A 14099-nucleotide genomic window follows, 5' to 3' on the forward strand; every position below is an offset into this window, starting at 1 on the left:
AAAACTGATACGCGATATCGAATAGAAGCCACAAAAATAAGTGAGCTGAAAGAAGAATGTGTACGCCGATCCTTCGATATCACTCTCGACGAAGGCGATTAAGTTTTTGGGAAAATAATTTGTGCGATTATGTGGTAACGTGCGGCGCGATGGCACGCTGGTATCATGCTTTGTCTAGGCTCCTACAGTGTATAAAATCCTATAATGCATTGAACAAAATTGAGTTGAAAGTTAGTGCACGTGCTGCCCACTCTCTTTTTTTTTTGTCTTGTCTCAAAAGCGCTATATTTCTTTGATGATGAACCAAATCGTCCGAACATCCACCCTGCTCATAATAGTCATGCCTTCTCTCTATTACCTAAACTCGTCAAATATCGCCACGAGAGTTTTCCACCATGGCGCCAGAGAGGTCAAATGTGAATTTAGAGCGCTTCTAGCTCCATCACGAACCTTGGACCGCGGCGCTCCTTAGTCACGATCGTTTAGAGGTTCAAAATCAAATCACATTCGCTTGACTATAACATACATGGTCATCTCCTTAAGGGGGTCTGCACCTTCACCTTATGAGGGTGTGACTTGGTGAGGTGAGGGAGAATCATAACTGAAAAATTAGTGAGGGCAAGGATGAAGGAAGGCAGAGGCGGTGAGATGAGGGATAGGCTGGGAAAGATAGAGTTTGATGGCGAGGACAAATGCTCCACGAGAGGCGTAGCTTCTGTAGTAACAAAATGTAGCCGGCGAACATGAGACACGAGTGGCCAGCACATTCCCTCCTCCACTTGTACTGTTGTAGAGAAAACAGAGGCAGTGGAACGGGGCACAAGCGCTACAGCTAGGCTTCAAAGGAAAAATAATAAATAACAGTAGAAACGACAAAGGAGCAGAAACGGAAGATACGAGACCACCTCTGCGCTCGTGATGATGAAAAGACCAAAAACGCCCCTTTTGATGATTGCCGACACAACAGAGAGCTGCAGAGTCACCGAGACCGATGTCGCTGTTTCCAGCCTCACGGAACATGACGGGCACGGTGAAATACACAGGACCGCTATTTCCGACCGCTAACGTCTCTGTCACTTCAGGGTAATAATGAAAGGAGCAAGTTTAGCGAAAATAACGCGCAAATAAAATAAACAAATCCGTCCAAAAGAAAGGGGGCGTGCCGAAGAAATGTTGAGCAAAGAAAACCGAGGTTGGTGCATTTAGCTGCTACGACCCTGCCAACCATTTTTTTTGTTCCTCCCTCGGCTGGACTAAGAGCATGAGTAGTTGACGATGATTCAACGGCACTGCGGCAGCAAAGTCAAATTTATTTACACCTTTGTAACATTTTTTTGCAGTCCTGCCTAAGATGTGGAAGATAAACAAACAACAATGTACTTGGGCTGATACCAGTAAAAAAACTACAGTTTAGCATCTGATGCATTTTCTAATGAGTTTTCAGAGCTAAGATGAGTTTTAGTATTTCTTTTATCACTTTTATCTTTGCTGTGAACTCGTAAAATCTTCATATCATGCAACAAATTTATGCGGCACGTAGCAATCTCTTCTCCTCATTCGATAATTTCCATAGCATCAAGTTTTATTTTTCGCGCAAGACTTCAGCGCCTCACTTCCAGTGTAAGGCTGACTCGATAATAAGAATGCAGAGAGATTTCAGTTTGTCTGGATGCATCTCTAGCTGGTAGGTTGAAATTATGACAGTACTGTTCTTTGAATGTCTGATTCCGCTTAGTCGTTTCTGTGGAAGGAATGAGGCCTCTCTATTCATCGGTTTGCCCGTGTTGAGTGTGCTAGCGGTTATTCGCTTCTCGTGCGAGGCAGCCCCATGAGCAGCGAAATGCCTGGTTTTGCCAAACACAAGCATACATCCTGTGTGTTACTAAAAAAACTAAAAACGAGTAACAAAAGCCACTGCTTGTACTGCACCGGGAGCATGTTTTGTTCGCCGGGGTACAGTGTTCGCTGTAGCCGGGGCGCACCTCAGCTGCACGCGCGAGAGCTTTAGCTGGCTTTCGTTGGACTCGGCACACAAACAGTATTACACACTGAATGGGAGGAAATAAATACATCACAAAGCAAGCAAGTGTACACTGGCAATGGATCTTTTGCAAGTAGCGCTACTGCGCATGCGCGCAGCCTCCTCGGATGCCATTTTCGCTGGGATGCCATGGGAAAATAGGGAGAGGACTTCGCTGCATGTCCTTTTCCAGGAAACCACGAGCGTCATCTAGCCCTCCCGCAACTTGCCCCCCCCCCCCCTACCCCCCTTCTCGCCTCCTGCAGCTTGCCTCAACAGAGAAGACACGGCCAGGTTCGCCAGCTTTCTGTTGTTATTGTGGGGGAGGGAGGGGGGGGTATGTTCACTGACGACTCACGCGTCTGCACACAGGCTAGACAAGAGCAGCCCTACACTCAACCACCGTTTGGACTAAGATTGCACAAATTCTTGGCAACACATCCCGTCAATAGTACTTTGCCTGACGCCCCCAAGAAGGGTGTCCTATTGGAAAAAGGTCCATTCGCGGAAGTCGCGAGACTCGATTCGTCACGGAGGCGGAGACCCAAAGAATACCCCAGCCATTGTTTGGATGTCCCCCTCCGTGACAAATCAGTCCCAAAACGTTTCACTCCCTATGCCCGCACTCAAGTCGACCGCGTTTACATGCTTTCAGTAGCGGGGTCGGGCCGAGTCAAACCATCCTTGCACCAGAGTTCGACTCGACCACTCGACCCGACCCTCCAGTGTTTACGTCCCTCACTGGATGGAAAGGAAAGGGCATTGTGCAAACATTGTAGAAACATAATACCCTCTCGTAAATACCCCTCGCTTCAGGGTGTTTGTAGCGCCACCCTCGTAATTTTTCTGAACTGCGACATTCTTAGTGCACTTACATTTCATAGATGGCTCTACCTACTACATTTATTTAGATGTGAAATTTTAGATGTGTTATTGATTTTATATGTATTGTTGATTCCCTCCCTGTCATGACCCTCAGTAAGGGTTAACAGTATGAATAAATAAATAAATAAAATCGCACGTGGCTCTGCTATTCCACTATTGTTTGCTTTTTGTACCTTTGTAGTTGAGAATAGGGGATATGCAAAATTACTTCGACGTCGGCCAACACTGGGTGCAAAAGTCGGGCCGCCATCTTTGTTAGGTCAAGCGCCGGCTGGTACGGAGCATATTGCATTGCCGCACGTATCACCTTGCAGCCGGACAGTCCCTGAGTAGCGTGCGACGTTGACATGGCAGAACAACGGCGTTTCCCAAATTCTGACCATGCGATGTGGAAAAACGACTTAGAAGCCCTTCCACATTTGTCTGAGGGCACGTTAGCAGGCTTATGTGCGTCGGCAGGTCCGTCGAGTCGGCAGCAAAACAAGTCGTACATCTTTGCCGTCGAAGCCTATACATTGCCTTCATCGGTGTCGACTAACATTTGCGACTCAAGGTATGTATGCATGATATGAGCTACAATTTTTAGCCAGCATTGCTCCTAGCCAGAAGCCATTTGCGCGAATGTGGGCTACTTCTGACGCCCTAGTGACACCCCCGTACGACCGTGTGCTCCGCGTTTCGAGATAGACGTACGCCAGTTTAGTCTGAGTTTAAGCGGCAAGAACGGCAAAAAAAAAAAAAGGCAAACAATGTATTCCATAGTTCCTGAAGCAAGCTGCGCGTCGTGCTCGCAGCTACACACCAAACTTGGTGGGACATCGCGTCGTGGCCGCGGCTCAGCTGACATGCTGCAGTCAGTATTATGCGCGAGTGTAAAAAGCACGGGAAACAATACTTTGTACGCCAGACTTCACCCATTATTCTTTCCTCGGATGAGCGTTCGTACTATCTTTGTGTCTGCTCTGCAATGTGTATGGCGATAAACCAGCTTCTCGTTGGCATTCTTCCCATTCATTAACGCATGCCTTGTGCCGCAGATGTAAAAGCAATGCGTTGCTTCGCCGTGGCTTGCACGGACTTTTTTTACGTCACCTGCATACTTATAGCGGACACATACAAGAGTAGGACTGTGGCTGAGCTGTAGTAGGAGGGACAATAATTTGCACGAATCGTATGAAGGACATAGCACGAAGCAGGGTTATCATGCAGTTCATGTTTATTAACTGATATCTTATTTACTGATAAAATGTTCATTACACAAAGGTTACAGAGGGATTTTAAGTTGTTGTCCAGTGGACATAAGAGGCAAGTCATTCTGTGTACTTAAAATATTTTTTTTTTACAGACTTGGCATCGTCTACGCGAGAGCGACATGCTTTAGAAGCCAGAAAAAAACAGGCCGGCCTTACAAGGTTCATCTGGCATTTCAGTTGAACAGTTCTACAGTCACTGACACAACATGTGAATGTGCTGCTGGGACAAGCGGATCGTGCAGCCATATTCTTGCTGCCCTGCGGCTCAATATTTTTTTTTTACAGACTTGGCATCGTCTACGCGAGAGCGACATGCTTTAGAAGCCAGAAAAAAACAGGCCGGCCTTACAAGGTTCATCTGGCATTTCAGTTGAACAGTTCTACAGTCACTGACACAACATGTGAATGTGCTGCTGGGACAAGCGGATCGTGCAGCCATATTCTTGCTGCCCTGCGGCTCATGATTTTGTTAAAAAAAAAAGGATTTAAAGAAGCACCACCAGAGCTGTCATGCACGGAGCTCCCTCAGCAATGGAGGCGCCCTCGACAACATAACATCAGGCCAATGAGTGTGCTCGACGTCGATTGGAGGAGCCCTCGTGAAGATGGCACCCTTCTACCAACACCTGCAAAAGTGTATGATGCACGAGCTAAGAAGTTAGAGGAGCAGCAGCAACTGGACAGTTTTCACAAGTTGGGTGAAAGTCTCCGTCGACTTGGAAATGATGAATTTGCAGCTGCCCTGTGCACCGCAAAGGGACCTTTTAAGGATACCAAACTAGGGATGGCACCTCCTGGCTCAGCACTGTCCTACCAGCAAAAAAAGCTGCCTGCAGGCTTCAAGACATGGAAAAATATTCCAGATGGAAGTGGAGTATTCCTATTAGTCCCAGAATTATTCCTGTTCGACCAAGCTGTGCCGCATACATTTGTCGACAGATTCAGTGCAGATGAATGGAGTATATTGAGGGTGAGTGGAGCTTAAAGTACCTCACCTCACTTCCCCCTAGTGCCGTATTGTTAACTGTAACCCTGTAATATGGCAGGCTTATATACTGCAAGCATTCACAGCACTGCACTCTTTAATAGCTGTATAGTCTACTTGTAGAGATGCAACGCTGTAGAAACAGCACGGTTTAATCCTGCATGAAGACAGTGTACTCAGCCACAGTGAGAACACTAAGGACATATATCATGGAACTTATTTCAAGTTGATGGGGTAACAAAATATGGTATGATTTTAATTATTTAAAGATAGAGTAGGACGTGCGAAAGCTGTTTGCCCATCGATGGAAGTTGATGGAGACAATGTAGAATGCACAGAGTGAGTGTGTTTCAGTTTAACATGCGGGCTGATCAGCCGTAGTGATAGCTACGACGTTGAATAATTGTTTCCCATGAGAAATTCCTGGGATCGAAATGTTCTGCTTTGACAAGTTTTTTTTTTTCCCCGAGCTTGGCAGATGAAAACCATAACATTCTTGGTTGAGTTTGCCCGCGTGTAGTTTTCACACTAAAATGTGGCTCTCAACAGCCAGCTGCTGGAACTTGTCGCTTTATGCTTTGTTCTATTTGTTTATTGCAGGAAATGCAAGTATCCCCTGAGGATGCCAGGCGATTAGAGCTCAATTCAAGGCAACAAGCACGAAGTGAATGCTGGAAGGAGGGCCGGTTGAACAGGTTAACTGCGTCGTGCTTTGGGAGAGTACTCAAAAGGGACCAGTGGACGGACAAGGGCCTGCGGAATCTTATTGAACCGAAGGACTTGTCCCGTGTACGTGCTATTCAGTATGGACAAAGGAATGAAAGTGCGGCCTCAGACCGGTATTGTGTCACCATGTGGAACCTAGGACATCATGTTACACTGCAGCACTGCGGCTTGGTAGTACACCCAGAATGCCCATGGCTAGGCGCTAGCCCCGACAGGCTTGTGTATGACCCAGAAGAACAAACATACGGGGTCCTTGAGGTCAAGTGTCCATACTCTTTAAAGGACAGCGAGCCAGAGCAAGCTAGGTCGGCAGAGTTCTGCATGACATTTACTGAAAATGATGTACCAAGTCTAAAAAGAGACCATGAATACTACGCCCAAGTACTTGGCCAAATGGCTCTGACAGAATGCAAGTGGGGGGACTTTGTTGTCTGTTCGGAAAAGTGGATTGTCATAGAGCGCATTTGCTTTCATGAAGCAGAGTGGACACGCATGAAGGCAAAGCTGGATAGCTTCTTTTTCAGTCATATGCTGCAATATGTTGTAAGTAGGAGGAGCCTTTAATTTTCGCATGCAGGCTAAACAGAAGTTATCAGCCGGACTGTAGCCACACAGGGCAAAGGCCTCTTTCTTCGCGTTTGTTTTCTGAACCATTCGGCACGCTTCCTGTCTTTTTCTGAACCATTCTGCACGCTAACATTAAGAGACAGCAGTCCCTTAATGTTACACTTTAAAGTAGCGGTGCGCTAACAGAATACAAAAAGACAGCACAAAACACAAGGGCAAACTTGCTGCATTTTCATCTTCACCTACATGAATGAGGATGAGACAAAAAACTGGGAACGAAAGTACAACCAAAAGCTAAAGCACCTAACCCTCCTTTTCTGATCCGATAAAAACAATAATCATGTTGTGTCAGGCACCAAAACAAGTTGGTGGCCTGTGCTGAAGGAGTGGTTTACAAGATTCCACTCTCTTGCGGTAAGGCCTATGTGGGTCAGACTGGCAAGTGTGTGAATGGGAGGCTGCGACAGCACAATACGAATGTCTCGTAAGACGTGGAAATATAAATATCTTCCGATAATTTCACATATGGCTCCTCTAAACCACGATTTCACAATGCCTGCCAAGGTTTCAACGGTGTCAAGTGCTTTTTTGTAATCTATGTATAAAGATTGATTATATTACAAGCAATTTTCTATCACCTGATTGATAGTGTGGGTATAATTCATTGTACAGTAGCGTTTACGAAATCCTGCCTGATCTCAAATGTGAATATACATAATACTTAGAGTTGTTTTGCCTCCGTATTCAAATGCTCTGAATATGAGAATACAAAACGTGCAGTGAAAATCCACAGTACAGACCACAATATCACAATGAAAAAATTATGAGAAAAAAAGCCCATATCACTAGTCTTTGCAACGCCAGAAATATGAACACAATAAAGAGCAAAAAACTATAGCAACGCACATTAACAGAAATGAATCTTCTCACCATTACATACAAAACATGAAAATATAAGTAGCGTTCCAGCATGACCTATTACCTTCCATACCTGACCTCTATGCAGTTAAATGCAATGTTAATCACAATTTCTGATATGCAGTCCAGTGGAACACAATAGCTAATCTAGACGAAGTGCACAAACTTTCATGATAATGGGTGCAGTTGCATGTTAATCCTGATATTTCGTTCTTCATATTCTATTTTGTTATCGACATTAATGAACAGGACAGTCGAGCATACAACAACACAAGCTGCATAGAGTGAACTGGTTGTACAAAGCTCGCAAAAAAGAAATAAAGCAATACAAAAGACAGGGTGGAGCACTGCCTCTAGTTTCATAATAAATGCTCCATCAAGCATGGCACTCATGCAACATTTAATGGTTTTGTCATCCAATCAACTATGTAAAGAATTCATCATCCTCTGAATGACACGGTGCAGGAATGGAACTTTGCACGAGTTGGTCATTCTGTGCATGTGGCTGCAAACACAACAAACACCAAGTAGCTGACACTGCTGGATATGCAGCGGTGCATCATATAACCTCATGTGGAGTCATCAAACGCCCACAAAACATCTGTATTGCTTTGACGCTGAATTAGAGCAGTTTGGAAATTCGTGAGGATAGCTGCTACTGTCCAAATCTGATTAATAACTGGTGCCAGAGTAAGTGGAATCGGTCGGTCAAAAATATGGTACCCTTTGATCCGCTGTATTCTCCGCTCCACATGTATCCTGAGTGAAGCAATCTCTTTAGTTTCTTGCACCTGGCCTTTTGAGAATGTTCCACCTCTTAGAAATGGGGGTATGTTTAGCTTCACACCCTTGCTTTCCAAGAGATCCTCAATAACGAATCCCTTGTCTGCCATCACACCATCATTCTCTTCAAAGTCCAGCTCTAGAAACCCACTCCTTACGACACACTCCCTGTCTGAAGTGGACCCTGTGAAAAGCTCAGAAACAAATGTTACAAGTCCATTAGGAGAAACGCCTATCAGCCCTTTAAATGTGTTTGAGGACTTGTATGAGGAGTAGGTGCTTGACTGAAGTGAGAGAGATGATGGCACCTCACAACGGATCTCAGTAGCATCCAAGATTACCCTTGTTGATGCATAATCCCCAACAAATACAACTGGCATGTAGTCATCGACCACTTTCCTAGATGCCCACAATGGCAAAGTGCCCAATTTACCATAAAGGAAATTCAGCCATGATGTGCATATCCTAGACACTGTTGACTGCGTAATGCCAAACCTATGTGCAAGGTCAGTCTCAAACAATCCCAGGCGCAACCTAACCAAAACCAAGAAAAGCTGGTTCTCAGTGCTGAGCTTTCTCTTGCGGCCCCTTGCTGCAGAGGATCCCTCGGCACGCAACACATTGCAGCCACCATCGCCAGCCTCCAGGAATACAAGGAGGGATGTGAAGTGCTCATAGCTCGGCAGCCCGGTATAGAACTGAAGAGCTTCATCTGATTGCTTGAACCGGTCGATACAAAAAGGAGATGTTCTTTCTTTTTCTACATTGAGCTACTGAGTCACGCTATCTTTTTCTGATCGCAGCTCTTGAATTTCAGCCCTTGCTGATTGCAGCTGCTCTCTCAGATGGCTGCATTCATCACGAAGTTTTCTGATATCCTTGTCTTGTCTGTCAATCACAGCGACCAGATGTTCAACTTTTTCATGGTGCGCATGATCTGCACCAGCATGCTCAGACATATCTCCAGTCTGCACATCCATGTTGCCGTCGCTAGAATCAGGTGGAGCCTGCTGTGGTGCATTTGGCGTTAAATCTTGCACCGGCAGCAGTTGATCCTGCAGCTTGGCGGCTTGCCTGGCTGGCAGTGCTGCACGCTGCTTCGGGGGCTTCCGCTGCTTGCGCTGTTTGGCAAAGTTAAACACAGAAGGTACTGCTGTGTCTCTGAGGATGTTGTGACCACTAGCCACTCCAGGAATGTAGTCACACACTCGAAAGTGTTTCGAGCATACTTTCGTATACTCAGACACTTTAAAATTCGGGCCTTCATCTCTCTTGATCGCGATGATCCACTTCTTGCGAAGCGCGATATCCTTGGGGAAACGGTGAAAAGACACCTATAAAAAAAACACGAACAACTGTTACTTAAAATCTTGAGGTAACATGATGACCTAAAGTTCCTTTAGCTACAATGAATAACAAATAACTTGTTAGGAGCTGCTTTGATTCCAGTCACCACATGAAACTTGCTTACTTTGAAAAAGTCAGGGAGCACCTGTGAACAACTGTGTATTGATGCTAACATCGGACACGCACTCCCGGTCAGTGGCATAGAGTCTCAGGTGAGAAGAGCGTATTGCCGGGCTAGTTGGTGATCCATTGGGTAAAAAATTGCGCAAAAAAACACAAAGGACAAAGAAGAACACATAAGACGTGTGACAAGCGCTATAGCGCTTGTCACACGTCTTATGTGTTCTTCTTTGTCCTTTGTGTTTTTTTGCGCAATTTTTTACCCAAGTCTCAGGTGACTGCGGCCTGAGTGATATCAACTCGTCATTAATATAAAGTCATGAGCAGACTTGTCTAAAGCCCTGCAGTTACCAGCAAAGTGAAATCATAGCATAGCTGCAGTGCTAAAGGCACTGTGTTTCCGCCTTTCTTGCCTGTCTTATACAGCCTCGCTAGAGCAGAACCCGAGCTTCAAAACTAGTAGCCTTTGCTCCTCAGTGGACCGCTCGAACGCTATAGACAAGCCTGCTCACGCCGCTTAGGCAATATTCGTTGCACGATTTTACAATGATGTCTGCACCTGTGCAGAACGTACACAAATGAATGTAAGCTTATTTGCGTGTGTTACCAGCTTTCGCCACGAAGTAATGCTGGACGTATTTAAGCGCGATCGCGGGCACACAGCAGTTCGAAGCAACCCACAATCTTCAACGCGACCGGGTGCAGAAATAATCGAGCCCTAGCGTTTGGTTCCGTGTGCGGCTCTTGCAGCTGTTTCTACAGCCAGAGGCGCTTCTTCTACAGCTAACCAGCGGAGCACTCGAACGGAACGCTCTAGACAAGCCTGCATGTTCACGTCGCTTAGGCAAGGTTCGTTGCACGATTATTTTCGATAATGTGCGCACTTGTGGAGAACATACACAAATGAACGTAAGCTTTTATTTATGCGTGTTACCAGCTTTCGCCACGGAAGATTTCTGGACGTATGAAGTTCATTCGCGGCCACATCGCGCATCGGAGCCGCCAACAATCTTCGACGCGACCGGGTGCAGAAATAATCGCTAGCGTTTGGTTCTGCATGCGGCACAAATCAGCCGTTTATACAGCTAAGCCCTGCTAAGTTGCTTGCTGCATCAAGCCTGAGAACTATCGCGGCACCGTGGGAAACGCGAGATGGACGCACTCTGCATCCTGCGCGATAACTAAGCGCCGAGGAGGTTATCAAACGGCGCAGTCATTGAGTTTCGCTACAAACACCGGCTAGCATAAAACTAGCTTAGTTTACACACCTTGGCTCATGCGCCAAGAACAATTGCGGTAGCTCTTCAGACGCGGCCATTTCATCACGGAGCAACAACCGCAACATCGAGCAGCACGTACCTTTTTTCCGTCGCTATCGATGATTCCTCGCTGTTTACATAGCGGAACGCAGCAGTGCGACGGCATCGTCCAGCGAGCAAAGAGAATTAAAAATCGTGTAGAACACAAATATGCTCCGAACAAGCAGCACGCTGTACCAAGATACACTGCGTCGACGGCGACTGCTGGCTGGCGGCTGCCGTCGGCTACGTTCCTTGACCCAACAAACATGGCTGACATGGTTACTTTTGCTATAACTAGATGGCGCTACCTATTTTGCATATCTCCTATTGTTACCATTTGAATAAAGGAAGGAAAGCCCGAAACTTTAACAGAGAAAAACAAGCCATGGAGCATTTCAATCGTGCTTAAAAAATTTCATAAAGAGCTCGCGCGCTTCAAGCGAACCACGAAAACATTAGCTAAAATCACCCTGCCCGTGCACATTCCTCGAGAGTCGTAGAGCAAAACCGATGCTTATCCTCTGACAGCGAAGTTTAAAGTTTTTCCACGCGACACCTCAGCACTGCTAAAAGCTTGTTACTTGAAGTTTAGCATTTTCTTTTAGCCGTTTTACAAAAAACGCTAACTTTGATCACAAATAACTTTTACGCTAAATGAAGCAGACAGCTGATATTTTCAGGAAAAAGCAAACCCTGCAAGACGTCCAACTGTGCAAAAAATCTGCTCAGCAGAATGCGTATCTTGAAAGTTATTCTATATACAATTACCTGTTTTATACACGTTTAAAAGGCGCGTGGCTAATAAACTAAGCGATACACCCTAATAAAAATGCTTAACTTTATTCATTAACATCTACTCTCTAAACATCTCGAACGGTTTTTTCTCGAGGTGCAAAATGTTTTGCACAATTTTGCATTTCCTGAAACAAGTAGAGCTGAAAAGCCGTTTTACAACTCAAACATTTCTTCAGCTATTTATAAACCAAATGCACCATTCAAAAGCAGAGAAAATAAGCTTTACAAAGATATTAAAACCACATTTATAAACTAAACGAGTGATGCACAGCAGACGTATGAATATCACCAACAATGTCGTCTCTTCACCGCTGGAGTGGGACCGCCACCTTAAAGGAGCCGCGAAGCGCTTCGTAATGTGATGTCGGTTATGCTTCAGGTCAATTCTTTATGTCACAGAGATACTATCTCAAAAAGAATTGCAAGAATCGGTGCACAGGAACGGGAGTTATTCAATGAAGAAATTTAAAAATAGAAGCAAACAAAAAACTGCCCTCAACTCAAATTTTGCAGGGCTTCCCATTCCCATTTCGCTCTCCCATTGACGTCATTGGGTGCGACCAATCAAAAGAGGCAAACCGATGACGTCGCGGAAGTTATCACAGCATGGTTGCCTGTTTGCTTTAACTCGTTCCTGTCAAGGATGGCAGCGTCGTTTCTATGGTTACAAGGAACACATGGGCGTAAGTAGCAGCGTCGCTCCCATGGTGATAAACAGGTGGATGGTCAGCGACGTTTCACCATCCGATATCAGCACTGCTAGCACCTTAGGAGTGCATAAGAAGTCACCGTAAATGGACTTGCCAGACTAAAAGGAACTCTAACGAGAGATATCGCGACGGAGCGACGATTTGCGCGTTATTCCGTGCGGGGATACGCCGAAAGGGGACGAACAGCAGCCGACCAGCGTCGTCGCGTCCACCGCGCGGTGTTGACGACGATCGCCCAGCAACGCTGCCTCGCGAACTTCGAAAAACAACATACGTGTTATTGACGAAATGTGCCCTTACAAAAATGCATGTAGGGTTTCTATAGAAATTCGAAAGCGTTGTGTCAATACACGCTGTTGAAAGTCTGTCGATAATCGGCAACATCTTGGATGAAGCAGTGTTGACCTCTTGTTGAGCGCTTATGAAATAGTGGCCCATGTGTTTCTTAAGAGCGCTTTTGGAATTCGCGCAACTGAAATTCTGTTGATTTCAGGCTCAAATGCTTCAGAAACTCTGCAAGTGACGCTTTTTGATTTTCTGCTACCTTTCCACTCCTGAACAATAGAAAATAGTACACGACCATCGGTTTGCCAGGAGGTGATTTTCATTAATGCAAAAGTAGTACAGTACATCTCCTAGCTGCGATAAGTCACCACATTCTATGTTCTGCCCGACCAATCAACAATCCTGTCTGATCAGTGCTGGTTAATGATAAGCATAGTGAGGCATCAAAGAACAAAACAGATCTTTATCTTTTAAGCCCCATTATACTTACTCACTCATTAACCTACACTAAACTGACTAAATTGTTGATTGGTCGAGCAGAACATAGAATGTGTTGACTGACCGCAGCAAGGATATGTGCTGTGCTACTTTTGCATTAATGTAAACCACCTCGTTCCTGCTCCTGGCTAACCGTTGATCACGCAGCATTTTCTGTTAATCCGCAGCGGAAAGGGAACACAGAATAAAAAATGCGCGTTAACGAGAAAGAAAAAATGTGCATCTTTGGTGAACCCATAACATGAGCTGGGTTGTTTATTTGCTTTATTTCAATTCATGTGCAAGGTATGACGCCAGGCTGTTCTTTGCGTAAAACGCTGATACGTCCGGGAACTCCTCGCATGTGATGCTGAAATAAACAATATAAATCATAATTAAGTTGCGGTATATACTAGCCTAAAAATAGAGCAAAGGCATTTGTGCGCTGCTCCACGTCATAGCTCAAGAAATTTCTTGTCTAAAATGAGTTGTCACTGTCTTTCACTGCTTAGACGGCATCGACCGCAGCCTCCACAGCTCGGCAGCACTACCACATCGTTCATTTCTCCCCGATAAACAATATATGCTGCCGTCAAAGATCCCATTGTGAATATAAATAGCAAAGCGCAGGTCACAAGCATTACTACCCAGAAAACGTGAAGCAAAATTACCAACTATAGACACTAAAATGAGTGGAAACAAAAACAAACACTGCAAAAATGGCGGAGCTGCACAGATTCAATAATCTACAATGTGTGACAGAGGCATATTATGATCTCGATAATGTGTCCGTCTCAGCGCGAGTAGCGTATCGAAAGAGTACAGCACTGCGCCGAACAATCTGTCAAAAAACGGTCACCGGCTAAAAAAAAGGAAAGAAAATGTCGCCATTCCAGCTGGCGTTCCATCGGCCCCAGCGTCCGCGTA

At 45.4% G+C, this 14099-nt stretch overlaps 2 protein-coding genes across 2 annotated transcripts; one reads left to right on the plus strand and one right to left on the minus strand.

Moving 5' to 3' along the window:
• Positions 1–3102: 3102 nt before the first annotated feature.
• LOC146201128 (uncharacterized) lies at positions 3103–6574 on the plus strand. Its single transcript, XM_084595654.1, has 3 exons — positions 3103–3458; positions 4444–5128; positions 5744–6574. Exons 1-3 carry the CDS (start codon positions 3253–3255, stop codon positions 6431–6433), a joined length of 1581 nt encoding a protein of 526 aa, XP_084451780.1. The 5' UTR covers positions 3103–3252; the 3' UTR covers positions 6434–6574.
• An 863-nt stretch (positions 6575–7437) lies between these two features.
• LOC146201129 (uncharacterized) lies at positions 7438–11150 on the minus strand. Its single transcript, XM_084595656.1, has 2 exons — positions 10964–11150; positions 7438–9471 (listed from the first exon to the last, which is right to left on the minus strand). The coding sequence occupies exon 2, from the start codon at positions 8515–8517 to the stop codon at positions 7924–7926; it is 594 nt and encodes a 197-aa protein (XP_084451782.1). The 5' UTR covers positions 8518–9471; positions 10964–11150; the 3' UTR covers positions 7438–7923.
• Between the last annotated feature and the right edge of the window lie 2949 nt (positions 11151–14099).

This window comes from Amblyomma maculatum, chromosome 2, assembly GCF_055883805.1.
Source record: "Amblyomma maculatum isolate TAMU_Amacu chromosome 2, ASM5588380v1, whole genome shotgun sequence".
Taxonomy (NCBI): Eukaryota; Metazoa; Arthropoda; class Arachnida; order Ixodida; family Ixodidae; genus Amblyomma; species Amblyomma maculatum.

Excerpts from the sequence above, each read along its gene's own strand:
- LOC146201128 (XM_084595654.1), top strand. The coding sequence starts at position 3,253 with ATGGCAGAACAACGGCGTTTCCCAAATTCTGACCATGCGATGTGGAAA. Across the intron at positions 3,459-4,443 it reads ACTAACATTTGCGACTCAAG|ACTTGGCATCGTCTACGCGA; the intron begins GTATGTATGCAT and ends TTTTTTTTACAG. Across the intron at positions 5,129-5,743 it reads ATGAATGGAGTATATTGAGG|GAAATGCAAGTATCCCCTGA; the intron begins GTGAGTGGAGCT and ends TGTTTATTGCAG.
- LOC146201129 (XM_084595656.1), bottom strand. The coding sequence starts at position 8,517 with ATGCCAGTTGTATTTGTTGGGGATTATGCATCAACAAGGGTAATCTTG.